Here is a 27,690-nt window from a genome sequence, read left to right on the forward strand (position 1 = left end):
GGTACTGAAGATTGTTGCACACCTTTCACTTTTTTAAGTTTGTATCTGTTAGTGTTGCATTAAACGTGTGTATTTGTACTTTTTAATTAAAAAAAGATTTTTGTAATACCCACTGCTATGACGTCAATATGTGTTGTATCCCTGAATTTTGACTTTTTTAAAAAACAAAAATAAAGCACAGACAAGAAGAGTTTTCAAAAAATGACATTTTATTGCCTACAGAAGGTGTGAGTTGTTGGGGGAGTGTCTCTGAAGATTTGTTTGTAACTGACAGGTGATGCTCACATATAAAATACAGATGGAGCCTTTGCAGAAGTCCTCACTTTATTCATGTAAATATCACAGCTTCAGGTTTTTCTATACGACTGTTTTTGGGAATCGCGTAGCTTCAGAGGCCATTTCATTTCCCACAGTCTGAACACTGGATGAAGCAGGTTTAAAATACTTATTTCATTTTTGTTGACACATTGGATTCATTATTTATTTATATGGAATTACGGATTATCTCAGAAAATAATTTAAATAGACAAAAAAAAAAAAAATCACATTCAACATGTTTTTGTTCCCTTAGTTTTCTCCAATAAATCCTTATGTCGTTTTTAATTGTAGTCCAATGATTAATTATCTCACTTTTTTAACAGTTGGGGACCCATGACAAATGTGATAAGCTGTGATAAACCCTAAAGATTTCGCTCTAACGTAAACAGGATTTACATAAATCTATATAAATTAACATTGCGAGAAAATGAGTTCCCGTTTGAGAGCACTTTCACAGGATATTTGTGTATGTTAGATGAACATGTAATCTCTAAATTTTCTCAGATTAAATCACTTTTTACGTGTCTTGGAATCCTGTGTCTTGTGAAGTTTTCTACCAGAATCAAATTCGTGCATTTCCTTGATTTGAAATTTAAATTTTAGAAGCCAACAGGAATTCTACAAAGGAGAGATCTGCATTTCTCTCTTTTTTTGTCAGAGGAACTAAACAGAAATGACGTCGTCACCCACATTATTCTTTTCCTCTTTTTTTTTTAACATTTAAATGCCAAAAATGGGGCAAACTTTGGTTTTGGTAAGAGCTGTTCACCACAGCTGAACGTTTTCCAATCAGGGGAAGCTGACTGGGTGATTCCTCCTGCCTGCGGTGGACGCTTGTTGGACTGGAAACCAGTGTGGTGAAGAACTGCATACCACCTTCATTAACTTCATTAACATTAACTTTAAAAACTCTCTCGAGAGCTAGACAGCTGTTGGTGACAGCTGGTGGACTGAAGACGCACGCCCAGTTTTTATTCTCTTACCTCACATTACTAAAACAACAATGAAAGGCAGAAACTTTAAAAATACTTTAATTCATTTTGCAGAAATAACAGAATTGCATTTCTGGCTTTTGTCATTTATTTTAATTTTCTAAAATTCGGATTTGAAAAATGAAAGTTGCTCTTCAGCTTTGAAAATCTGTTGAGCTTCTGACTTTCTTAATTAATTCTTTCTTAATTAATTTTCCACAGTGAATTAAAGGAGACCGATTCTGCTTTTTCCTGTCTGTCTGCCATCTCTGTACTGATCCAATGTTCATGCTCAACATGGCCAAAGTCTGTAATAATGAGGTCAGAGTGTGTACAATACAAGTTCAGGCTTCAGACTGATGCAAACATCCTGTTTTCCTATTCTTGGGTCTATATGATGGCAGAGAAAGTGAATATACCTAATATGGTCATCTCAGGCACAGAAGCCCCGCCCACTTGCAGCTGATGAGGGGCACCCAATCAGTAGAAAACGGGCTTAAAGGGAGCTAAAATACCTGAGTTGCTGCATCAAGGCTAAACATGATGTAAATAAAAGATTACCTTGAACTGCAATCCACCTGAAGATGCTCCAGAGTGGACTGGATTAGGACTAAGCATAATAGGTCCCCTTTAATCGATATAATGAACATACTCGTCCATAATGCCATTTTTCATTAGTTGTATTTCTTAAATTCTGTGTAGAGATTCTGCAGCGAGCTGGCCTACAGCCATAAAATTCAGAGTACAAACATGACAATGAAATTAAAACGTCTGCGTCTTTCCCCCAGTTACTATCACCAGGCATCGTATTCACCACCAAAGACTAATGGGCAGTAGCCGAGACAGTTTGAATTAACAGTGGAACAAAAATTAAAAATCAACTACAGCCAGACATCAAACATCAGGATTTCTACGTTCAGAAACTCCATGTGATGCTTGTGATGATCTTTGTCCTAGCAAGGAAACCACAAACAAGTGAGAGTGACCGTTTTACATAACGTAACAGAAACTGAAGGGAAAGAAAGTCCTGAATTCCTCCCACAATCTCACCACATGAAAAGTTGGCTTGGAGGGATGGAAGGATGGATCGAAGGGTGTTGGCTGGGCGATGGTGCTGGGTTAATCTCTGAGGATCTTGGTCTCATGGGCAGTGTTGCTGTTGGAGAAACTGTACAAACTAGGCACATTGTTTGTAGAAAAAGTGTATGAGGTGCATCTACAGAGACAAAATTAACAAGTGAACTGCTTTCAGGTGATGACAGTTTGGTATTGTTGTGGAATAAATGCGAACGTAACTGGTGTTTAATGTGTGTGAAAGCAGAAATGACAGGAAAACAAAAGCAGCAAGTGAGGCTTTGAGATGACACTGGAGAAATAAAACCCATATAGACGAGCTGCTTTTAAACCTAGAATATTTATGGTTTTTCTCAAAAAAAAAAAAAAAAAAAAATGTTGGTAATACTGAGTAGTACAAAGTACTAATTGAAAGACTGCATGTTGGAGACAGAAAATGCCCGTAGTTCAAAAACAAGAGCTGGAAACAGAGACACGTCCGGTCTCTACAAGAGCATCAGAGACAAATGTGGAGGTGGTATTCACACGAGATCTTTAGAAGAAAATTACAACACCAAGTACACGTTTGAATTGTGAGAAAATTTTACGCCCCTTTATCAGGAGAATGGTACATTCCCCTCACAGATGTGAAAGACATGCCGTCATCAAAGACAGATTCATTTATGTACAGCTGTGGTACAAAAACCAGGAAATAAAAACCCTGTGAGGTTAGTTCAGGAGTGAAGTATAGGCCTCTAAATGCTCACCGGGATCGAATCCACCGAACCCAGAGGTGAACTCCTTAGCGTTAAATCATGTGCAACAGAAGGCCAGTAAAAGTGAAGAACCTGCGATTTAAAGCTGCAGCTACACGGTCACACGCCTTGCTGTGCCGACGCCACGTATCCCAGAATTATGGCTTTCAAACACAGGAAAAGCTTTGACTGGTTCAACTAATCCAGGTTTACTACACACTACAGTGCGAAATGTGCCAGATATGTTTATCACTAAGAGGCACATCTGCCTGCACAGACAGGACTGAGTGTCAACCAGCTGCACCAGTTAAAATGTGTAGAAAAAGCTGGTTTTTAATATCAGATGTTTTGAATTCATTCTTTGAAATCAGATGGTTTCTGATTTAACTAAGCTTAACTTTTCTCTGTTCAGACCAGTGGTTCCCAATCTTTTAAACTTTTCCTGTTCCAGTGTAGAAATGAGGGAAAAAATAAGATAATAGGACACAATGTACATAGTAAGTATGTCCAAGGTTTCAAATAATGAAGTCAGCATATGTACATGAGCTACGTGAGCTTAAATCCCGTGCTTCAGACTGCTCTGATGCTCTGCTTCAGACAGTTTTTATAACTCTCGTTTCTTTATGAGGCCAAATAGAGAGGAAGTGCCAAATAAGGTCATACTGGCACCTGCAGGTTTTGAGGGGCAACTAATCAGAAGAAATTTGACTTGAAGAGAAGGTGGAAGGGAGCTAAACAGCTGAGTGGTGACACTAAGATTAGTTTTTTTCTACTCTTAGGTCTGTATGAGGCCAAAAGATGGATATCCTTAATTTGGTCATCTGAGACACAGAGTCCCCACCTAGCTGCAGTTTCAGAGGGGCGGCCAATCAGAAGAAAGCTGACTTAAAGAGTGGGTGGTCTTAAACCAGGAAGAGTATGGGGCTGCACAGACACATTTAGATAGTTAGGTTTATTATTTTTGTCCTGGTTTTTAAATTTAATGGTATTTAATGAGGTGATATTTCTTGGCACCAACAGTGTCTGTTATGACAGATACAACAGAAGGGTTAAAACTCTCCTCTGTGCTGCTTTATGAACACTTTACATGTACTTTAATTTTCCTTGTTAATACGACCCCCCACTGGTCCACATGCCGTACTTTGAGAACCCAGGTCTGAATGAGAGAGGAGCTAAAACTGGTCGTTTCAAACAGAAGAGGAACTAAGAGGCTGCATTAAGGCCCAGTGTAAGATAAATAAGGATTATTCTGAACAGTAATCATACAAAGCTACTCTGGTAGATTGAGCTGGAAACACATAACATCCACTTTAATACAAGCCATGTCCACTTGTCTCAGTTTGCATAGCTGAATTGTGAGCAGTGTATTGACATTGAAAGAGTGATATTCTGTTTTAAGACTTTAACAGCTGACAGAAATCACACAACGAGTTAAAAAGGGCAGAGACTAGAGCAAAGTTCCCATAATAAACAGGATGCAGATTTTAGTGTGTGGATTTGCAGCTGCTGGTTTAATCGTGAGATTTCTTTGAGGAAAAACTCCAAAACATTTATGTTCCTCCCTCTCCATCTTAAAAAATAATTTCTCATTTTCTTTGTACTGGCACTGAAAACATGTAGTACTGACACCCAGTCCGATCCCTTATCATTCATCGCGTCAGCCTCTCTAAAGGCCTTAAAGCAAACTAAATTCTTATTCAATTAAAACTGACCAAATATGCTTTATTTGTTTCATCTAAAACTAGGACAAATGTGATTTTCCCAGGTTGGGAGTAAAAGTGCATCAGTATTTTATCAAAAATGCACAAAGACCTGGGACTTCTATAACGACACGATGAACAACAGCATATCCGTATGCAAACACATACATTACCTGTGCTTTTTCAGAACAGTAGCTTCCTGTTTGGTTTTGCTCGTACGACATGACTCTGAGAGTCTTTAGTGTGAAAGGTGCTGCTGGATGCATAGCATAGCCCTGAGTTACGACTTACAGAATAAAGAGCTATTCCTTCTAATCATCTGACACAAATACACAAAGTTTAGAGTCCACAGGGATCTGGCATTAATCGGCTCCGAGAACCAAATTCATAGCGAGCATTTTTAGTAAATACATTCAGCCTCTTGGTCAGGAAACATTGACTAAAACATTAAACGGTATACGTTTTCTCTCTGGCACCGATAAATAAAGGTCTTATTACTGACGGAGGACATGTCACTTGCTGCGGGGGATTCTTTGGCCAGGCAGATCAGGGGTTTAAAAAAAAAAATCACAGCATGAAAAGCTCAAAACTGTGAAGCGGACTGTTTGTGGATGTCAGGAAAAAGGCAGTGTCTGAGCAAATCCGCCTGCAAGGCTTAGAAAAATATTCGAACAACTGATTGTTTTATTACTTCAGAGCTGCAGAGAACAAAAGCCTTTGCAAAAAGAAAACACTTTTATAAAAGACGTACCGCACCGAGGTAAAGTGAAAGAAATTCATACAATGCTGAGTGACATGGGCCTAATTCTAAACATGGATCCAGGATGACGCATACCTCCATGCTAAATAGCATTACTTTTAAAAAACACCCAGCTTGCACATTTTATCCTTAAAAATTTGCACCCATTTCCCCGCTTATTATCAAATTAGTTTTTTGAAACTCAAATAAGGACCTTTTTGCAAAACAATTACCAACAGAAACAATCCTTCTACATTCTCCTATAACATTCAAAAGGTTGAGGTTTTTCTTTTTGTAGTGTTGACCCCCCCGTTCAATTAAATACCTGTCAGTTAATCTGGGAGTGAAAGCAGCTTTCAGCTCTATAAACTGTGCAGCATTAATACGATCACGTGTCTGTACTCTAAAAATTTCACAGCTGTGTGAAATGATGCTTACGTTTGTGTAGCAGCTTTACCTTAAACAGTCGTTTGTATTAGTTTGTTATTGTAGAATCTTTAAGCGGCCATGATTACAACTAATCAAAAAAAAACAAAAACAAAACAACAAAACAGACGTTGGGAAATACTTCATCCCAAGCCCAACATTTGGTATCAAGCCTTTTCAAGGGGAGAAAAGAAAAAAAATATACAGTGTGCAAAAACATAAAAAGGAGCAACACCCGGGGCAAATACTTCACTCCTTTTGGGGTTAGAGGCGGTCAGATGGTGTCCGAGTTTAACGTGAACTGTACAGGGTCCTGTATAAAGCTGGAGGGAGGAGGTGGGACAGTGTTTAAAAGGTGAGGTAAAAAGGGGTAGGCGGGGCGCTCTCTCTCTCATTCTCAGGGTGCACTACCTGTGGACCGGCAGGTGCAGCCCGTTGAGGGGGTTGAGCGGGTGGGGCAGGGGAGGGTGCAGCTCCAGCTGGGCCAGCAGGGAGAAGTGGTCCGAGGGGATGTGCGGGTGGGGGCAGCCCGTGATGTTGTTGTCTATGAGCCACTGGCTGTCGAGCGGTCCGAGCATGCCCAGGACGCTCATGTGGGTCTTGGAGAAGAAGATGTAGTCGATCACACCCTGCAGACACACAAACACCACCTGATGTTAACTCTGTGTGGGAGTCACTTAAAACAACACCAACCAATTTAATGATCCACTGCTTCCCCATTTCCATGGCAGCACATCCTCAATTTCTCGTGTTTTGGTGTCTCGCACCAAAGTTACAAATGGTCTGTATAGCGCTTTACTAGTCCCTAAGGACCCCAAAGCGCTTTACACATCCAGTCATCCACCCATTCACACACTGGTGATGGCAGCTACACTGTAGCCACAGCCACCCTGGGGCGCACTGACAGAGGCGAGGCCCTCTGACCACCACCAGCACGGGTGAAATGACTGTCCAAGCTGGGGCTCGAACCGGCAACCTTCCAATTACAAGGCGAACTCCCAACTCTTGAGCCACGATCGCCTCCTACAAGCAGAGGAGGCGAGGAAGAAAGCTTTTCTTGTTTCTCTAATGTGTGCCATCCATCTGTCTGTGACCTCAGCACACCTTGCATAATGCAACAGGAATGGAGAGGAGAGAGGAGGATGCAGGAGGAAATATCAGTGAGAATGCACAGGGAGCGTTTTTACCATCAGTATATAAAAGACACGTGGCCACAGCGAGGGGAGGAGACAATGACGCACAAATCAAAGAAAGGAGAAAAATCTGCTGTTTGTCATTCGTCCGTAAAACATTTGAATCTGCCGAGACTTGTACAGAAAGCCCGAGCTCTTTCTAACAACTGCGGAAAATGTTTAAAAAGGTCCAGTTGGTCTATTTTATTTACCCCTTTCCTCACTTTTCCACACATCACTTCCTGTCCTCTTTTCCTCATCACCGATTGGCTGTTGTGTTTCTTCTTTAATGACACCACCCTTTTCACTGAATCACAGAGAGGCCCTTTGGGTGACTTTTGGTTACTTGTTCTTATTACCTGCAGTTTAACCAATCACTTCATGACTTAAAGCCTAATCTAGTTTTTCTTTGCTTTTCAGAGTAAACATCATTTAGCACTGGAGTGCAACGTGGCAGGTTCCCCTCGATGATACAAATCTTTACCTCTGAGCCTCCCACTTAACAGGTTGCATAAAATAATTCAGGTTGTTGCTCAAACTTCCACGAGTGGACGAGTGCGAGTGTCGTGACTAGTAATGTTCTTGTTGATGCTGTGCTGAGATGTCCAAACTTAAGTGTTAATTGATATTGTGTTGTTTTTAATCTGTTTATTACATTTTTGTGTCATTTTATTTCACAATGAGAAGGAGCTGGTTTTGTTTTTTGCTTCTTTTATGAGTGTTTATAGAAAATCCCTGTTTGATGTAGAGCTCCAGTTTCTAATTTAGTTTCTAATGAATCTATTTTTTTTGCATGAACACATTAGCTCCTCAGATGAGTAATCAACGCTAAGAGAAGCAGCAATGAGTCAAGCTCGTTATTAGTATAAACATTAATCACCGAAAGTGTTGTTAGTGACTCCGTGGGATTCAGCCAGTGATATCGCCAGTGGGCAGAGACTAAAATTGTAAACAAGTAGATGAGTCTTACAGACGCAGGGTTAGTGAGAATGGCTCGTCTGCACTGTCTGAAGAGCTACATTAAAAAAAGTTGAGTCTGTGGAAGGTTTATTAATGGCTGGCCGTAGATGCCTCGTCTCAGAGGTATCACTGTGAGCTTTAGCTCCCTGTGGGTCTCCCCGTCACTGGCTGCCTAGGTCTCGCCCCCACTTGTAACCTCAGACATCCCCGTGTGGAGGCTGGAGGGACTAAACATTGCTCATGTGACGATTACAGTCAAAAACACCCACCAATCTGGGCTTAAATTCCCCAACAGAGAACTCACTGGAAAGTCTGTGCATGCATGCAAGCATACATATATATACATATATTAAAAAAAATAAGGTAATAAATAACTGTTAAATAACTGACGCCCCAATACTGAATAAATTAACCATTTGTGAGACAAGAAAAAGAGAGCAGAAAAAAAAGAAGAAAAGAATTTGATCATGAACTGTCTGGCTCGATGACTCATTAGAAACCGAAGCTGAAATGATGTGACAAATCAAAACCGCGAGGCAGCTTCGCACGAAATAAAGCGAATACGAGTTTTTGCTGCGGAGCGCGCTGAAGGGTAAAAATCACGGCTCACAGGCCGCGATGTTCAAAGTTTTCCGTTCCCGCTGACAGCTCCCACTGCAAAACTCAGATATACAAAAGTGAAACACACAGCAACAGTATTTTTTTTTTCTCGATTGAACTTAATGCCCACCTATAAGTCTGTGTAATTCACTCAGTGATACAGAGTTCCCAGCACCAAATTTAACGGAGGCAGTAACAAAAAAACCTCAGTACAAAAAAACCAATTTGACAGAATTCATCGTTGACGTTAAATTTGTCGCTGTAACGCGTTCATCTACCCGACTGAACCTGCACCTGAAACAGCGACATTATCCACAATAAATATAGCAGGTAGTGATTTTCTGTATTTTAACGTGGCAGAGACGACTAGGAATATCACGTTTTCATATGCAGCCCTTTTGTCTTGACGACACCCTGTCGATGCGACGGCTACAGCGATCGACCAATGAAGGGTAACGGTCCATCTCTGGAAACATGCAAAGTACTCATTATGAGGCTGGAGGAGTAGCGGAGGCATGATTTGCCAGTTTATTAGCTGGGAAAAACCACTCGGTTAAGTTTAGGGACTAAACATTTCTTGTTTAGGTTTAGGGAAACATGGCCATCTGTTCCCTGACTCACAGGGTTATGGTATTAGTGTGACAGCTTCATAATGCCTGAAACCGCAAAGGTCACAAAGCACCAAAATGAGCCATGGCGGTGGTTTTTGATAAAATCAAGTGACACCTCAAGGATGAAAACGAGCTTTGCGCATCAGCATCCGTCCCAGTGTACATGGAGACTAATTTTATTCCTCTCTCTTACTTTATTTCTTCCTTTGGAAAGTCCGCGCTGCGAGGTGACACGCTTAAAAACTGTCAGCATCTGAGTGCAGCGAGGGTCTCCTCAAAACCACAGACCATCGACGTGTTTTACATGATAAAGACACTTACAGCACAGTGAAAGTTTGAAAGTTCAAAACAGATACAAATTAAGATGGTGACAACAGGATGCGTAGGCTATACTGCAATTTGTAACGTGATATTACTCCACACCAGCGCCTGTTATAACATGCCCCAAAGATAGGATAAGCTTTATTAGTCCCACACGTGAGAAATTTGTTGTTACAGATGTCAGACAAATTCTTCAATTATCTGTGAGACGCACAGGCGGACAAAAAAAACAACAAAAAACAAAAAAACAAAAAAACCTCATTTGTGCCTTTTAATTCCTGCACACATCAGTTTTTGTGTAGCGAGGAGGAAAATAGTGGATGTTAGTGAAAATATGAGCATTATTATTACTAGAGCAAGATGATAAAGTCAGGACAAAAACTAATGTCTGTACACGGCGGCTCTAAAAACAGTATGCTAGCACTAAACTAGTAGCAAACATACCCAGACCCAGATCTTCAACAGTTAACAGTAGCAGTCAGACACAGCACTGTAGCTATTTGCACAGTATAAGCACAAGCTGCCATTCACACACTCACCGATACACTCATGCTTCTTCCTGCTTCTTCCATCTAAAGTTTGTACTGTTAACCGGAAATCATGCGTGACAATCAAGCTCATGTGGATTAATGAGAAACTGATGCAATGACCACTATTTCTTGGTAGCAGCTTCCTCTCCGATGGGGTCTCTCTGGTTCAGATGCGTGAGGTCCCCACCATGAATAATTGCTGCTTTGGAAAGGCTTTCTCAAGAATAAAGACACAATCATTACCTAACCCTGGCTTGCTTAACATGCAGAAACAAGACTAGCTGGCAGAGTGACTCACATTTCATGATAAATATGATCCAGTAATGTAAACCTTTACATTTAAAAAAGAAAGTAACTGGTAAGCATTTTTTTCATAAGTTGGGTAGCTTCTCTCTAAGTGAGCTCACTCTGTCTCACTTCACTTACAGAAACACATAAGCTGACTCACAAAAATCGGGCACGACCCACCAACCAACTTCCGCAGACCTACAACAGTGAACTCGTCAAGCTCAGTTGCTTTACTCAAACCAGGATAAGGTGAGCTGTCAGATCACTCAGTAGTAAAAGGGGAAAGAACATCTGCAGCGGGACATCTGTGTCCTCTCACAGAAGCTGATTAGAGCCAATGTGACTCACTGCACTCTTTGACCAAGTTATCACACAAACACAGAATGAATCTTGGCGTCCTGAAACGTGGGGCAGGGAACAGGGAACGTTTCGGGTGGGTGAAAACAACTCCCCCTCTAACTTTTCAGTCAGACACATTTGCAGGACCAGAAATTCCCGACCCTGCTCTACGCCCTCTCTGAGTCTGCTTCTTGAAGGTTTTTTCCTTCCACAGAGGACGTTTGGGGGTCTCGCTCAGCTTGACTTTTGACATTTTGGGCACTATATAAATTACTGTTACGGCTTCAAATGGAAACGAGTTTATTTGTGTTTTTGTTTTACCTTGAAGTCATATGTGTAGTTGGTGTAAGGCATCAGATTGCTGTCGTAGGCGCTCTTGAGCTGGAAGCTGTGTGTGATGCTTCCATCCGAGTTTCCGTTCTTGCCGTTGCAGTTGAAGTTGGTCAGACATTCGCTGTAGCGTAGCTCCTTAAAGTCCTTGTGGTTCTCGGCCACTCCTCCGTCGCTCAGATACTCCACCACACCTGCATCAAAGAGCAGGAACATTAGCGAGATATTAATCAGAACTTTATTTAATTATTAAATCCTTTAATTAAGGAAAAGAAACTCATGACATCATTCGTGGCTTTAAAGGGAAACTGATGATGGAAACCACGCTGGCAACAAACGAATATACAGACACTTTCCCATTGCCGGTAAAAACAAAGAAAAAACTAGATAATAAAATAAAATAACGAAGGTTCACATTTTTTAACATGGATAGGTCATTTTAATCAAGCTAAATCTATTTTTCTTTGTTATGTATTAATTGTGTCAAGTTATCAGGTGTCCAGAATGTATCAGGTGGGAACTTTAATCAGGTTTGGTTGATTTATATGGAACGACCCTGGTTCCTGATAAGTGACAGAGCCCTACCGGAGTCAGGCAGCGAGTTGAGGTCAGCGCACAGGACGATGGGGATTGAGGACGGGTCAGAGGTCGGCGATCCCGTTGCCACAGAGCCCGAGGCCCTCTCAGCAATGCTCTTTAACTCTGACAGGAACATCATGGTTTGGATCAACTTGACGTCCGAGTACTCGGGGTCCCAGTGCATGTGGGCGTTGGCTACCAGGATGAGCTGCCTCTCCTGAGGCGGCTTCATGCCTTAAAAAAAAAAAAAAAAATTCAAGTAGGGCTTTAATTAAAATTCCTTTAATTAAAATTTTGATTTACACATTATTAAAAAAGATCAAATGTAAAAAACAATCTTCTCATGCTCTTTTTAATTCACGTCCTTTTACTTCTATTAAAAGTTCAAATTCACTCCCCAACAGGTTCACATACATTTATATAAACTATAGTTCACTGTAGGGCTGTGCGATATGACCAAAATCTCATATCCCGATATAAGAATTCTATCGCCCGATAACGATATAAATCACAAAAGTGTAACATTTTCTGTAAAATCTGTGAATCTCGGGTCGAGTGTTTTAACCGATGCATGAAACGATACATTTTTAGACACAAGTTGTAACGGCGCCGTTTTCTTTGTGAGTATTTATTACACGGCGTGCTGCGGGGAAAAGCCTGTTCTAACGTTTGAGTCTAAGGTTTATTTTTTAGCACCGGCTGGCGGCTCTTTTTTACTTCTCATCCGTAAATAATCTGCTCTTTCACGTGATTCAGTTTATTTTGAAAAGTCTCAATAGGATGTTGAGCTTTATTGTGAAAGGTTTATGTGGAACATAAACAAGCGGACACGCGATGCTGTTACTGTAGTTTTTGCTAACCACAACGCATAAAAACAGGCGCTTGTCCGTCTGTAGTGTGGTTATATTAAATAGAAAGAGAGAACTTTAAGAAATTAATATAGCCACTACAGTGACCATCAAAACCATGAAAAAAATATTGCTGTAAACAGTTTATTTTGCGACACCACGAAACAAACGATAGCGTAAAATGAAACGATAGATGTTTTTATATCATCATCCGATATATATCGTTATATGAACAGCCCTAGTTCACTGAAATGTAATTAAAGACCAATACAAACTTAATGAAAAATACTTGATTCCCTTAAAGTTTAAAAAAAAAAAACGTTGTCACCATTTGTACTCGATCATGTGACATCCTAAAAGTCTTCATAAAGAAGCCCTGAAAGGAAACTTTTTCCACAAGCAGCAACTTCCAGAAACAACGGCAGACAAGCCGAGAAGCTGCAGCTCCTTTTGTGGCCGCTTGAATAAGCAGCAACTTAACAGAAACTTAAAAGCAGAAATCAGCATTTTACAGCCCGACACAAAAACAACTTTTAATTTCCACATATAGTTTTCACATATGATCAACGAATTTTATTTATGCTTTTACGAACAAAAAGTTCTATGAATAAAGCCGTGAAAGATGCATATAAAAAGTACATGAGGAAAGAAATCAACTGACAATGATTCTAAATCTGAGTTGTGGTTTTTTCTTCACTTATTTTGAGAATAAGACTTTAAAATATATGAATTACACAATTCTACACACTTTTACTGTACAGACATTTATAGTTCCACAAAATTATACTGGGGAAAAAAACAGACGCTATGTAAGCAAAATAGTACATCACTTTCACTGACACATGAAAAAAAACAAAACTAAAAATAAAATAAATATGATGTAAAAGTCCCCTGAACAAATCCTCATCGTGGTCTTATTTCAGATGCAGTAAACCACAGAACTATGAGGCAACTTCAGAAACTTAAAAGCGCTGACAGAGTAAAATATTTAAAAAGGAAGAGTGCGATATAGTGAGCATCAGTAAACCAGACAGGGAACGACCACAAACAGAAGTTTTACTGTAGCTCGCTGGGAGTGCAAATGGCCTGTGCCTGTCTCTCGCTGCAAACCTTAGTAAGTTAACTAACTAATTAAATACATATAAGCTTTAAAGCACTGATATTATGTGAGCATCATCAGCCACAGTGAGGCAAAACACCTTCAAACACACAATCTCCGTGGACACAACTACACTAAAACGCATTTTCCGTACGACGGCCCGGACCCAACAGCAGGACCTGTATCTGTGTGCAGGTAGATACGGGAGGAGCACTGCCAGCGCCCTACACGGTGACCTCCAGCGGGCAAGTTTCTGACAAACTGTCAGGAACAGACTCCATGAGAGTGGCGTGGAGGCTCGCTTTGTGTTACACTGTGATAATCGAGTGTACCTTAATTAATTTTTTAACAGCGTATATTCTGTTCGGTTTACTTGTCTTTTAAACATTACATCTTTTCTTTCTCTCTTTCCATTTCCAGCCTTCGTTGTAACTTCTTAACTCTCTTTGTAAAGCACCCTGAAGCCTCTGATTAAAACCCAATTGTGACACCTTGTGGGAAAATACATTACTGCAGTTTTACTGTTTAATATTTTGGGCAAAAATAATTGTAGATCACAATTTTCAAGCTGAAAACCATCAGATTTAAAAAAAAAAAAAATCTTGCTCTGTAACTACTGAGCTGTGTGCATATATCACATGTAAGTAATAACACTGGTTTTATAACCTTCTAAATTTCCAAGTTACAGAGGCAGGCGAGTCAGTTTCACATGCATGGTTATGTTGTCATAGATAATTTGATAATATAACAGAGCTGAAGGCATTTTTGGGTCAGGAGAAAACAACTTGGAATTACCTAAACTGCTAAATTACAAAATGAAAGTCCTTTCTTACCCCCGGAGAACATGTCCTTATTGACCTCGAGCAGCACGGCCACCCCGATGTTGTCTTTGGTCATCACTCTGTTCAGCATGACCTCTGAACCCTCAGAGTTAGCCATGGCTACCTGATTGAACTCCACAGTGTGTTTCTGGATCAAAGTGAACCTGTGAGAGAATCAAACAAGCAGCAGAAATGTCCATGAGGGCTTTGAAAATGCACTAGTTCCATATGAAAAGTTTTTCCTCCTTTAAATCTGCTCCTCGTCCTTCATTTTTCCTGGCTCAGAGAGAACCAGGCTGGGCGACTACAAAGGAAAGTAAATGCAAACAGGCTGCGATGAGTCTGTGATGCAGTCTCCCTGTTGTTTGTGACCATTTCTAAATAGATCACATGAAAAATCATACATCATAAAACACAGCGAGCTGAGCTCCATCTATGGCAAAGATTACCCAAAAATGACATATTTATAGTAATAATATAATTATAATAATAAAATACATTTTATAGCTGAAACTGGAAAAAACAAAACAAAAACAAAACCCCAAAAAACAACTTGAGCTCAGATTTTAATAAGAGGAAATTTTTTTCTTTATGTAGAAAAACTTTTCATCAAATGTGTTCACACAGTTTCAAATCATCACGGCCAACATAAAGGCATGTTTTATAACGTGTAGGGATGGGTACCGGTATCCTGACATAAACGGTAGTAACCAGACCGAAAAGCAGCGCACATTTCGGTGCTTTATTTTTTCCTGAGCTGTGATACACTTTAGATTCTAGCCAATCATTTTACGTTTCCGAGGATAGTAGGCGGGTCCAGGTACGTACGTTCTTTTAGAGCAGAGCTACAGATTAAAAACTCCAAGAGGAAGCGGTCAAAAGTCTGGCTGTACTTCACAGCAAAAGAGGCAAACTCAGCAGCCTGCAACAAGTGCTTTAAGCTGATACTGTGCAAAGGAGGTAACTCCTCGAATCTGATGAAACACCTGGTGATGCGTAGCGCGCCGTATTTGATAGCTTGCTGCGAGACCTCACACCGAGCACATCTACTGCGGGTGTGGTGCCTGTTATCGGACCCGGAGTTAGCAACATCCCCCAAAAACCCGAAGAGCAGAGTCCTGGCCCCTAGCCCTGCCAGTGTAGCAGAAATGATGAGGATGATGATGCAGCAGCAGCCGTTCTTCTCTGCGCGAGTAGCTTAATGTTGTTCGTGTGTAATTTACGTTGAGTAGGCTAACCACGTTATTAAATTAATGCATGTGAGGTGAACTAGGTCGTAGTTACATGCGGCTGTCTTCTTGTTTGATGGCAGATACTCCCTTCACCCTGGCCAAAAAGGCTAAAATGACCAAAGAAAAAGTGGAAAACAGCTAAACATGAGAGGTTTTTGGACAAAGTTTGTGTTTTTTCCATTGTTTAAGCACTGCTTCCAGCCAAGAGTGATGCCAAAAATCCTCTATAGCTGCAGAAAAGGCTAACATTGTTATCTTTCTACAAAAAAAAAAACAAAAAAACAGCTGAACATGAGAGGTTTTTGGACCAATTTTGTGTTCTTCATTCTTTAAGCACCGGTTCGAGCACCGTTTAAGCACCAGCACCGTTTCAAAAGTACCGGTTTGGTACTGGTATCGGATAAAACCTAAACGATACCCATCCCTAGTAACGTGTATAAAATAAAGCTCTTAAACCCACTTCTCAGTCTTGAAGAACACGGCACAGCCGTCCACATGTTTCCTCTCCTGTTCTGAAACCAGTTTGGCACGAGATTTTGGACAGAAGTAGCCGTCATAGCCGCGCTCCTTTAGTGTTTCCAGAAACAACATGTAGTACTGCTCCGTCTCCACCTCCTGCAAAAACACACAAGGTAAGAAAAGTCACGTAAAGGAGCAGATGAGATATACAGGGAACGCACACAACATTAAAACACTGACAGGTGAAGTGAACACCACTGAGGAAACCTTGTAAACTGGATAAGGAAGGGCTCAAAGTCATAACCAGGGTTCTTGTACTATTTAAAGATACACATCAGTGCTTTTAAGATCTAAGTAAATACAATTACTTGTGGCTACCAGTGTGGCCCCTCAGTCTCCGAGTAGATACAAGCTCTGAATTATCACATTCACAACTTTGGGGTGTCCACGCAACCTGCCCGGTGATGACGACACCCCATCAACTTTTCACGGTTGTGGGGTTAAAAACTAAGGATGAACATTCTGATTCCTTGATTTTCACTCATGACTGTAAGTGTACTTCACTCAAAAACGCCAGTGAAGTCAAAACGAGCAGTCAAAGCCGTCATGATTTACTAAAGAGATGAACGCTGGTATTTTTGCTGTGGCTTTGTCGGAGGAAAAAACTTTGAAAGGATAATTAAATCACAGAAACATGATTTAAGAAGGCAAAATTTGCCATGTTTGATGAATGAAAGGGGAGTGCATCATAATGATTAAATGGTGCAGGTGGATGGCTCAGAGCTCTGTGTGCAGTGCATGAGTTTTAGCTCCATCCTGTTCCTCACGTCTCTCAGATCCATACAAGATTGAAACGGCTGCCAAAATCTAGAAATTATCGGTATGCATGTGGCACAGTCACTGTATCATTTTATTAATATACAGCTTTGTCAGGGTCTGATGATAAATAGTGTTTTGTTTCTCTTCTGCATGTCCTGCAGGTTAGCTGTTACACAGATGGACTAGTTGGTAATATACAGCACTTCTCAGGGAAGTTTCCACTCAGTGGAAAATAAAGCCAGCTTTGTATGGGCAGGATTAATCAGTAACATCTACCTCTTTATCTTCAATACACAATGGCTCGGTTGTGCTGACAGGTGAACGCTGGATACTGTGGATTGATCCAAGCAGTTTACAGCAGCTCTGCACACAGTCTAATGATTAGAGCGGAGAATAGTCCGAAGAATAATAACAACCTTTGTTGACACGATTGTGGGGGAATCACCTCAGGGGACGGACAGATGGCTACAGAAGGCAATGGCGCCAATTAAAAATGTTAGAAAAAACACAGCCAGACAAAAGCAGGCTCATTTTAGTTCATCTTTATTGTTTTTGTTCAGATTTCGAAAGCATTTCTTTAACTGCAAAAATGGGTCCAATGCCTTGTGCACTGGAGAGCAGTCCGATCCCTGCCCTAGTGCATGAGGCTAAGAGGTGCTGGGAAGATGTAGCCTAGTTCACCTCAATCCACAGCACTGTGTCTGGATATACACATAGACAACCCCAATACTGATGTAACCAGATAACCATCTGAGTGGAAAGATATCCAAATTATTAAAAAATCTCTTTGTGTAAGGTACACTATGGCTCCACCACAAATACTAGTAATATGCCGCAAAACAGTTAGTGAGGAAGATTTAAAGTATCTTACAAGGTGGTCTAGCTTTACCTGTAGGCTGATGATGTCAGCATCACCGCTGGTGATTTCCTCCATGATTCCCTTCTTCCTGTACTCCCAGTTTAAGGCCCAGGATGGACAGTAACCATACAGCTGTCGCGTGGCATACTTGTCGCACAGCACGTTGTAGCACATAACCGTGAACACAGCTACAGGGAGACAGAAGTAAAGTTTGCTAAATTACTGAATCATCTGAGAAAAGACACACGACACATCTGACAGTTATGAATGTAGTTTACCACGAACAGCCAGAATAATTATTCCCCAAACTCAGAGTCAGAATACTTTATTAATCCCTAAGGAAATCATGTGGTTACAGTTGCTCCAAGACAATAACAGTAACAGACTGAACTAAATTAAATAACACAACATATTACAAAGTTTACAAAATATAAGAAACAGCTCTACAAATAGCTCAGAACGGATCATCAATGGACTTTGCTAATGCTAACTTTAAGAAATCTGAATGTTTATCTCAGTTTCAAATTTATGAGCCAGTTTCAGTTGAAGCTTTTTCTGTCAATCAACACAGCCATAAAGCTAACGTTAAGCCTTACCAGAATCCAAATGGGGAAGTTATTAAAAAAAAGAAATCTTCTCCAGGTACATCTGTTTTTCATCCCAGGCTGTAAAGGTGCTATTTAATGCTATAAAAATGCTGCTGGACAGTATGCAAGTTTTTATTTTATGCATGATATCAATTTTTACTGCAGCCATAAGAGTGATTATAGAAAATACCCACAGTGGCTTATCCAGATTTTCAGACGTACATAATAGTACTATAACACGGCATGCTGGGTAATGCTGGGCTTTACGGATAACCTAAAGAGCATAAGAAGCCATCAGCTCATAAACGACTCACTCCCAGTGCCACGTTACTATATGAAGGAAACTTACCGGTGGGGATCATTTGGTCTCGCTCTTTCAGAGTGATCCAAGGTCTTTGGGGGAGCTGCTCTGGGTGCACTGGAAAAACAGGCCGGGATTAGCGCTCATTTGTGCGTGACAGACACAGTGGTTTACCTGCTATGATATACCTGCAGCGCTGAGGTCTACAAAAAACTGTTTGATAAAATATGCATGAGTTCTGATAAACAGATGAGGGGTGAGGTCATGCGTTGCAGAGCCGTTTACCTGCTAGATTGTCGAGCATGTAGTTCAAAAGCTTTCTGGTTCCATCTGGCTCCTGGTACAAATTGAGGATGTCTTGGGACAAAGGATTTCCTGCAAATACGATAAGATAAGATAACTCGTTATTGTCATTGCACAGTCATACATAGTACAGTAGTACAATGAAATTGGAAAACTGTCCTACGTCGGCACTACATATAACACAACACGACACGACACATGACAACGCAACACAGTATATTAACTTAGTAATAAAAAAGAAGAATAAGTGTATTTGAATTGCACACTGTTATTATTGCATCTTGTTATAAATATAAATATTATTATTGTTACTGTTTTTATCGTTGTTACCTCCCCCCCAAAAAAGTCCAGGGCGGTATCCAGTCAGGTCAGCTATTTGCATTGATCAGGGCTATTGCCCTGTTGTAAAAGCTGTCCTTGAGTCTATTTGTTCGGGACCTCAGCAGCCTGAACCTCCTGCCAGACGGCAGCAGCTTAAACACCCGGTGTCCTGGGTGTGTGCAGTCCCGTAGGATGCTGCGTGCCCTCTTGAGACAGCGAGTGCTGTACAGGTCCTTCAGGGAGGGAAGAGGATGTCCAATGATTTTTTGGGCCATGTTGATGACCCTCTGGAGTGCCTTTCTGTGTGCTGTGGTGCAGCTGGAGAACCACACACCGATGCAATATGTCAGCACACTTTCAATGGAGCAGCGGTAGAAGACTGTCAGCAGCTCCTTCTTCAGGTCTATTTTTCTGAGGATTCTCAGAAAGTGGAGACGCTGTTGGGCCTTCTTTAAGACCGCAGAGGTGTTAGAGCTCCATTGGAGGTCTGTGTCTATGTGCACACCCAGAAACTTGAAACTGGAGACCCTTTCCACGCACTCCCCGTTGATGCTGACAGGCTGCAGCTCGGACTTCCTCCTTCTGAAGTCAACTACCAGTTCTTGTGTCTTGGTGGTATTGAGGTCCAGGTTGTTATCTACACACCAATCTGACAGCCTCTGAACTTCAGCTCTGTATGCCGTCTCATCTCCCCCTGAGATGAAGTCTCTGATCCAGCGGCAGGTGGTAGAAGGAAGTCCGATTTCCAGCAGTTTAACTATTAGTCTGTCCGGGAGTATCGTATTGAAAGCAGAGCTAAAGTCAACAAAGAGCAGTCTGGTGTAACGGCCCTGCACTTCCAGGTGAGAGATGGTGGTGTGGAGCGTTGTAGCAATGGCATCTTCAGTTGATCTATTAGCTCTGTATGCGAACTGGAGCGGGTCGAGTGTGGGTGGCAAGCAGGACATGATGTGACGTCGGACCAGTTTCTCGAAGCACTTCATTATAACAGGTGTTAGAGCAACTGGTCGGTAGTCGTTGAGGCTGCTAATGTTAGTACGCTTTGGCAGTGGGGCAATTGTGGCCGACTTTAGGCACGGCGGGATGCAGGACTGGGACAGTGAAGTGTTGAAGATCTTGGTGAAGACCCCAGCCAGCTGGTCTGCACACTCTTTTAGGACCCTTGCGGTTACCCCATCTGATCCGGCGGCCTTCCTGGGGTTCACTGCCCTCCGTGTGCGCCTCACCTCATATTCCTGCACCATGAGGCTTGGGCTGCTGCTGCTGTCCGATGCTTTTGCTGCTGCCGCCTCTGGTCCCTTCACCTCAAAATGTGCAAAGACGTGGTTCAGCTCCTCCGCAAGCGCCGCGTTACCCTCAGTCAACGTGGTATTGCAAGGTTTGTAGTTGGTTAAGTGCTGAACTCCCTGCCATACCTGTCGTGAGTTGTTGTTGCTGAAGTGGTCTTCGATCAGATGAATCAGTTTTGGGTTTGTTTTTTTTGCTTTTTGTTTTGTTCTTTCTTCCTACCTTACAATTGGCCTTTGGGGGGAGGGACTAAATATATAAATACACAGTAAAAGCAATTAATCTGTGTCAGCTTATTGGAGTCTATGCGTTTGATGGCTATTTGTGACCATTAAATGTGCTTGAGTAAATGAACAACACTTTTAGCTCTCATTGAAACTCTTTGAGAGAAGCCAAAAACGTTTATACGAAGGAAAAAAAACTGTCTGCGCACTCTATTCAACAGCTACCATTACGGGAGAAATTCTCAGGTTTTTTTGGTAAGCAGCAGTGATTCAGTACTCTTATATCGCTTTTCCATTAGTACCTACTCGGGTGAGTCAGGTCGCACGACGCGGTTTTTCATTAGGTGATGGTACCTGGTACCTTTTAGCACCTACTCAACTGGGGTTCCAAGAGATCCCAGGTAATCCAAAATGCGACGTCAAGAGATCGCATGCCACCGATTGGGTAGTCAGTGGCGTCACTCTACGACTCATGAGAGCGTCTCCATCGTGAAAACCAAAACAGACATTATTGAAACCCAGCAACGAGCAACATGGCTACAAAAAACCCCCAAAAAGTCAGAGTCTTGACGCTCGCTTTTGTTGTAGCGCTCGTGTCGCATGCAAATGATGTCACGGGATGTTTGGCTGCGTTGCTATAACGACCCCACAAACATTAGGTGGTACTCGAATTGAATGGAAATCGAATACAGGCTAAGTGGTACCGTCTAGAGATGTGTGGAGCCGATCTGAGTAGGGACTAATGGAAAAAGGGCTTCAGACATTCATTTTTGTTGCTCCAAAATCGTAATAATGAAAAACAAAACTCACCTTTTAGCCCGAGGGTTTGTAACTGGAAAAGCCTTCCAAGTTCGTAAGGCAGAACTCGTAAAAGATTATTGTTTAAAAGCAATTCCCTGCAAGAAACGAGACAAAAACAGTGTTTTTTCTAACAGTTTGGTGATTCCTCATCATTGATGTATTTCTACTGGCATCAAAGCGTCGTCCACCACACATTCTTTTGTTGTCACATCTTCAGTCTCTGCTTGACAGCTTTGTTTTTGTTTGCGAGATGCTTTTATCACTCCCTCTCTTCATAATGTTCCCTGTGTTTTTAAACATTGTGTTTATCATGATCGCTTCTCTTCATTGCTTTGAGATGGCTCTACGTGCCATCCCTTCAGTGACTCTGAAGAATTCTTCGTTTTCAAGGCTAAATACGCACGTCTCCTTAAGTGAAGTTAGAAATACCAGCAGACAGCCTACCTGAGAGAGACCATGTTGCCCAGTTCGGCGGGCAGACTGCGGAGTTTATTGGACGACAGGTTCAGGTAGACCAGGTTGGGCAGCTTGGCGATGTCTGGCGGGATGCGGGTCAGGTTATTGTCATTGATGTGCAGCGCCGTGAGGTGGGTGAGTGTCCACAATGAGCTGCTCAGGCTCCTCACCCGCCCTGCATCCAAACACAGACATCAAGTCGAACATAAGAACAAAAGCACAATGTGGATGAGATGAGAAAAGTTAACTCTCGCGGATTAAAACACAGTATTTTGGCTCTGTCATGAGCTGAGATTTAAAATGTTTCCAACATTTTCAATGCTTCCTTCCTTTAGGAATAGTTTTAGATCTGAGCTTCAAGGCCTCATTTTATTTTTAATGGAAGCGGGCCCAGAGGGAGTGAGTGAGACTGACCAGATATCTCGAGCTCGGACCAGTGAGACTTCTTCCCACTTGCCGCCTCGTCGGCTGGCATGATGGTGTAACATCTGCGGGGATCTGGAGGATCATATTTTTCCTTTGGCATACCTGTTAATCTGAAAGACACAGCAAGAACACGGCAGAGATGTGCTTTAACGTTCTGCACTACAAAGAGCAGGACAACGCTACCGACGAATAACAATAATAATATTATTTGATTTTAGAAAACAAATTCAAAGAAATTATTTTATAAATACTAAAAAGGACTCAAGAAAAACCACCTCCAGTTACAATAACACGATGATAAAATTGCCACTAATAATGATTATTAAAAAAAAAAAGATATAAAAAAAAAACTCAGAATATATTTATAATCAAAACATTAGAACTGCATTTACATTAATAAATATATTTAATAGTATTAAAATGTTTTAAATGGATAAATAAAAACATGATAATAATTAAAATAAAGAAAACAATTATAAGATTAACAATAATTCTACTTCTATACAATTGCAAAATATCGTATTAGTATAATATTTAGCAATTATAAGAACTGTATTTTTAAATAAAGTAATTAAAAAATAATACATCAATGTAAAAAAAATTAACATTTAGATTTAAGTTATTTTATATTAGATATCTGCACCTCACAAAATGAACCAATGTAAATTTAAATTAATGCCCATTTTGCAAAAATATGATGATGATACCACCATAATAAATAAAAAAGAAACTACCACTGTGATATAAACACATGCTTGTACCAGTCAGCTCTGCTGTCATCACCACTATGGTCAAAAGTTCAAAAGTACGCATTAATAAAAGAAACTCTATACGATATATCTATATATAGAGAAAGACTAACAGATAAAATAATATATTTTAAAAAACCAAATGATTAAAAACTTTTAAAGGAAAACGTCGCCTGTTTGCAATGGAACTGCGTTCTCTGGAAACAAACAGATCCACACTTCTTCTCACATACAGCAGTTTATACGTTTATTAAAACCTTTTTCTTAAATACTCTGCAAAATATTTTCCCTCTCATTCACCCCACCCGCAGCAGTCAACCGTTTACCATCAGCAGCCTCAGAAAGCTTTTACCGGCACGTCGCTGCTAGAGATGATTTCCCACCCGTAGCATACCACAGTGTCTGGACCAACACGATGCCAAACCACAAAACCAGAGGGTGCACCTGGAGGAGAACTGGCAGCGACACAAAGAGCTGATACTCTGAAGTAACTCTCCCAGTAGGTTTTAAACTCAGCTGGAGACATTTTTGTGATAAAAGCATCAAATTTCTGATCTTTTAGCAGCTGACTGAAAGCGCTTTCCACCCTTTTGACCAAACAGGACGACAGCAGTCGGTTATTTAGAGCAACAATCAGACATTTACTCCAGGGTTTACCTTGCAGCCTCAAATCAAGATGCCAATCAAGAGAAAACACAACACAGTACTTAAGGCAAGTTTAAAGAAGGAGGTCTGTGAAGGCATTTATTGAATCACTGGTCTCCTGCTGTCTCCAACAAATAAAGGCTGAAATTTTGCCCTTTATTTTCTCTTGATCCCAGAAACAAAAAGAGAAAAATGTCCATTATGTTACATTTGGCTCTTGTTTAGTTTGAACAACAGTCCAAACCACAGTTTAGTATCATACACGTGAGGAAAAGGCATCGCATTTTAAAATCTGAAGCCTACAAATGTTTCTGGCTCATTTTACTTACATGCCAGATTTTATTTCTTTAAATTTCAAAGCTACGAAATACCCATGTTTTTAATATATGTCATCACATGTATCCATAGACCACTTGGCTTAAAAAAAAAAAAAAAATGATTCACAGAGATTTCCGTTTTGGAATCATCTCAAAGTTTGATTAAAATGGCTCAAAGTTCAGTTAAATACTCGCACTGAATTAAACAACAACTCCTGCAGGTTCTTCTCGGACACAACAACACTACAGAAACTGCTTGCAGAGTTAAATTCTTTATCTGGCTTCTGTGCTCACAAACAATAAACTCCCTTCCCTACAGACTCTGGCAGTTTTAGTTCACGCGAGGAGAAACAAATATTACCATAAGTGGCTGGTTAAAGCATAAGACAGGTCTCCTTTTTACATTTTCTAAACCAGGTGCTTCCCTAACCGCGGTTACTTCTGTGCCAAAATAATTTTCCAGTATAGCCTCCCGTCCCACATGGTGGCATGACCCTTCAGAGTTGAAACAAAACGCACTTTTTTTTTTAGGTTTTCTCCAATGAATTAGCAGAAAACTTCAAAGTTCAAATATCCAGGGTGCCTTTTTTCTGTTCCTCTATGTCACTGACACGAAACTGATGCAGTTATGCATCACTACGGTGATGCATAGTTTAATTATGCACTGCAGAATTAAACTATGACATAACACATAACCCGATGTTCAAATTTATAGAAGCAAATATGTTGTAATAACACAAAATTTGGCTTTAGACTGTGACACTCTGACAGGTGTAAAAGGTGTAAAATAAATCTGCCTGCGGGGTATCTCCTGCACTTAGTAAGTTCTGGTGAGTAAATAAAGCCAAATTTCCATCCACCCCTGAATTTCCAGGGGCTGTCACTTGGTAAGATGTTCAAATTGTGAAGGTAACATTTTGTATAGCTTCATTAAATATACTATGCAATTAAAAGCAGCTGATTCTGAGGGGGTCAGATGGGACCTTTGGCTGATTTTATATGACCACATTACAATGCAAAACCCTGCCTAAATGAAACAAAAGTGTAGATAAACCCTGTTTTATTCTACTTTCATCCAGTTTCTGTTTTTGTGTCGGTTAACTAAAATGTTTTTGCACACTTAGTTTAGTTTCAGTTTGCTTTAATAACCTTGGCTGACCGCTGCTTGAAGCAGGAGCGTGCATGTTATTTAAACTCCGCTGCAGTCAGCAAAGCTATGCATGCACAACACTTGATAACTTTTGAGCAGCGTGTATGTCAACATGAAAAGTATGCAAAGCCGAAAAGGCGAAGGCGCAGGGCTATTATGCAGCAGCTGCCGTGAGGGTTGGCAGAGGGGAATAAGTTTGGAGAAGGACTTACATAACCTGTTTACACACTAATACCAGGTCACAAGTGAGCAGTGACAGATATAAAGCTTGCTGGCATCGATTCATATCACAAGCACATGGAGACAGGCACGAATCTGCAGCTCCAGCAGAGAGCCGTCACTCTATCACAAGCTGGAGGGGATTTCAATAGTTTAGGCTCCAGATGTTATCGCACACAACCAAAACAGTATGTCAAAAAACACCTTTCAGGGAGTGAGGAGTTCTTATTTATTTTATTTCATTTTTTTTAATACAGCGATTGCAACTGCTCCAACAGCTGAGTATCCAAACATAGCCATAATGTCAGAAGTGACACGGTCGGGCCCGTTCAGGAGGAGTTCAGCCCTCCAGCTGTCACACCTGACAGCGAGGTAAACACGCCCTCTGGCTGTGCACACGCCAAGAGGCGTGCCACAGCTCCGCATACTCAAACAGCTCCAACACTAAGCCCAAACACGGCTAAACCTGCAGCGCTCTCCGAGCACGCCGCTGGATTTGTTTGGCTAGCGGCTGTGAGGCGCGAGCCGCCCGGGCAGCCACCGAGGCGGACTGCGGGGGAGAGCACTTGGCACGAATACGAGCGGATTTAAGTGCTAAATTAAACCCGGGAGAGCACGGAGAAGGTGGCAGCAGCACAGAAACAAAGTGAGACCTGACATTACCTTCATTCGGGGGCGGTAGAAGACGGGTTATTGCGGGAATTGGCAGCGACATGCAGACGCGGCTGTTGAACCCGTTTAGACCCTGAACGTCTCGGAAACAGAGGGAAGAACAACAAACGCCGTTTCCGCTCGTGCTCGCACACACACACCGACCACGCACCCACCCAGGGCTTCTTCTTCCTCTTCTTCCTCTTGTTAACTTTGGTGCATTAGCGCCACCAACTGGTAGGGACTGGAGGCCACAATGTCGCTCAAAAAACAAAACTAAATAAATAAATAACTTCAAACCAGTTTTTATAACTAAATATGACCTGATAACTTTCATTTCTGAATTTCCATTGCAGTAAATCGATAAGATCTGTTTTAACTTTGATTACACTGAGTTTTTGGTTTTGGATCAGCTACCTTCTCTCACCTTCATATTTCTGACATATAACATGTTCCCTGGTTTCATCATTTCAACAATACTCCCATTGCAATTACCTGTTTGGTGTTTTCCTGCTATGAACGATTAATTGTTTTAACCACTGTGTCGTGAATTTGAGTCGTGATGTATCCCAGTCCTTTCTGTCATCCTCTCCTGTTTCTTCTTCTATTTTCTTTTCTTTTCCTGTAAAACCATCATCCTCTCGTTTCTCCCTTCCATAGCTTTTCCCAGTTTTCCTTCTTTGGCTGCCTCATTATACCTCCTTTGCAACCACATTTTTGGGGTAGCTGTGGCTCAGGAAGTAGAGCTAGTTCGAGGTTCGATCCCTGGCTGCTCTAGTCTGCATGCCAAAGTATCATTGGGCAAGATACGGAGCCCGAGTTGCTCCTGATGCATTCAGGAGTGTGAATGTGTGTGGATGTAAGACAGAAAAGCACCTAAATGTAAAAGAAAGTGTTTGCATGAATGTTTGTGAATGGGACATGTTGCACAAAGTGTGTGAGTGCTTGAGCAGAAAAGCACCACATAAGAACCAGTTCATTTGCCCTGTTATTTCCTTTTACTCCATAATGTGCTGATATCTATGAAAAGGTAACCATAAGCCCATCATACTGATTCTGCATAGCAACTGCTGAATCTCTGTTAGAGTGTCTGGTCTGCTGTCTGATTAACTGCAGTGTTACTGTACCTGCAACACTGCTGCTGGGCTGTTTAAAATGCACCTGTGCAAAGTCTTAAACCCTAAATGCAGGTAAACTTTAGGAAGATGTTTTTCCTCATTAGCACCAGGATGAGATGAACCTTGAATTGAAAAAATGATTTAACCCTGAAAATGATGGACCACCAGCATCATCAAACTTCATGGCAGTGACGTTACTGTATCCTCAGGCAGAAAAATCATGTCCTGTTTGAACACTAGATGTCAGCACGGGTCAAAAATATGTTTCTTATGAAAACTGACACTATAAATACACCAGAAATTATT

General features: G+C 41.2%; 1 protein-coding gene across 1 annotated transcript; it reads right to left on the reverse strand.

Moving 5' to 3' along the window:
• Positions 1–219: 219 nt before the first annotated feature.
• cnot6l (CCR4-NOT transcription complex, subunit 6-like) lies at positions 220–26,425 on the reverse strand. The gene is made up of 12 exons (XM_080893078.1): positions 26,279–26,425; positions 22,524–22,645; positions 22,098–22,284; positions 21,663–21,748; positions 19,003–19,092; positions 18,766–18,834; positions 17,860–18,017; positions 16,153–16,307; positions 14,473–14,624; positions 11,699–11,926; positions 11,105–11,307; positions 220–6,591 (listed from the first exon to the last, which is right to left on the reverse strand). Exons 2-12 carry the CDS (start codon positions 22,633–22,635, stop codon positions 6,370–6,372), a joined length of 1,662 nt encoding a protein of 553 aa, XP_080749204.1. The 5' UTR covers positions 22,636–22,645; positions 26,279–26,425; the 3' UTR covers positions 220–6,369.
• Positions 26,426–27,690: the final 1,265 nt, after the last annotated feature.

This window comes from Rhamphochromis sp. 'chilingali' (assembly GCF_963969265.1).
Source record: "Rhamphochromis sp. 'chilingali' genome assembly, chromosome: 10".
NCBI lineage: Eukaryota > Metazoa > Chordata > Actinopteri > Cichliformes > Cichlidae > Rhamphochromis > Rhamphochromis sp. 'chilingali'.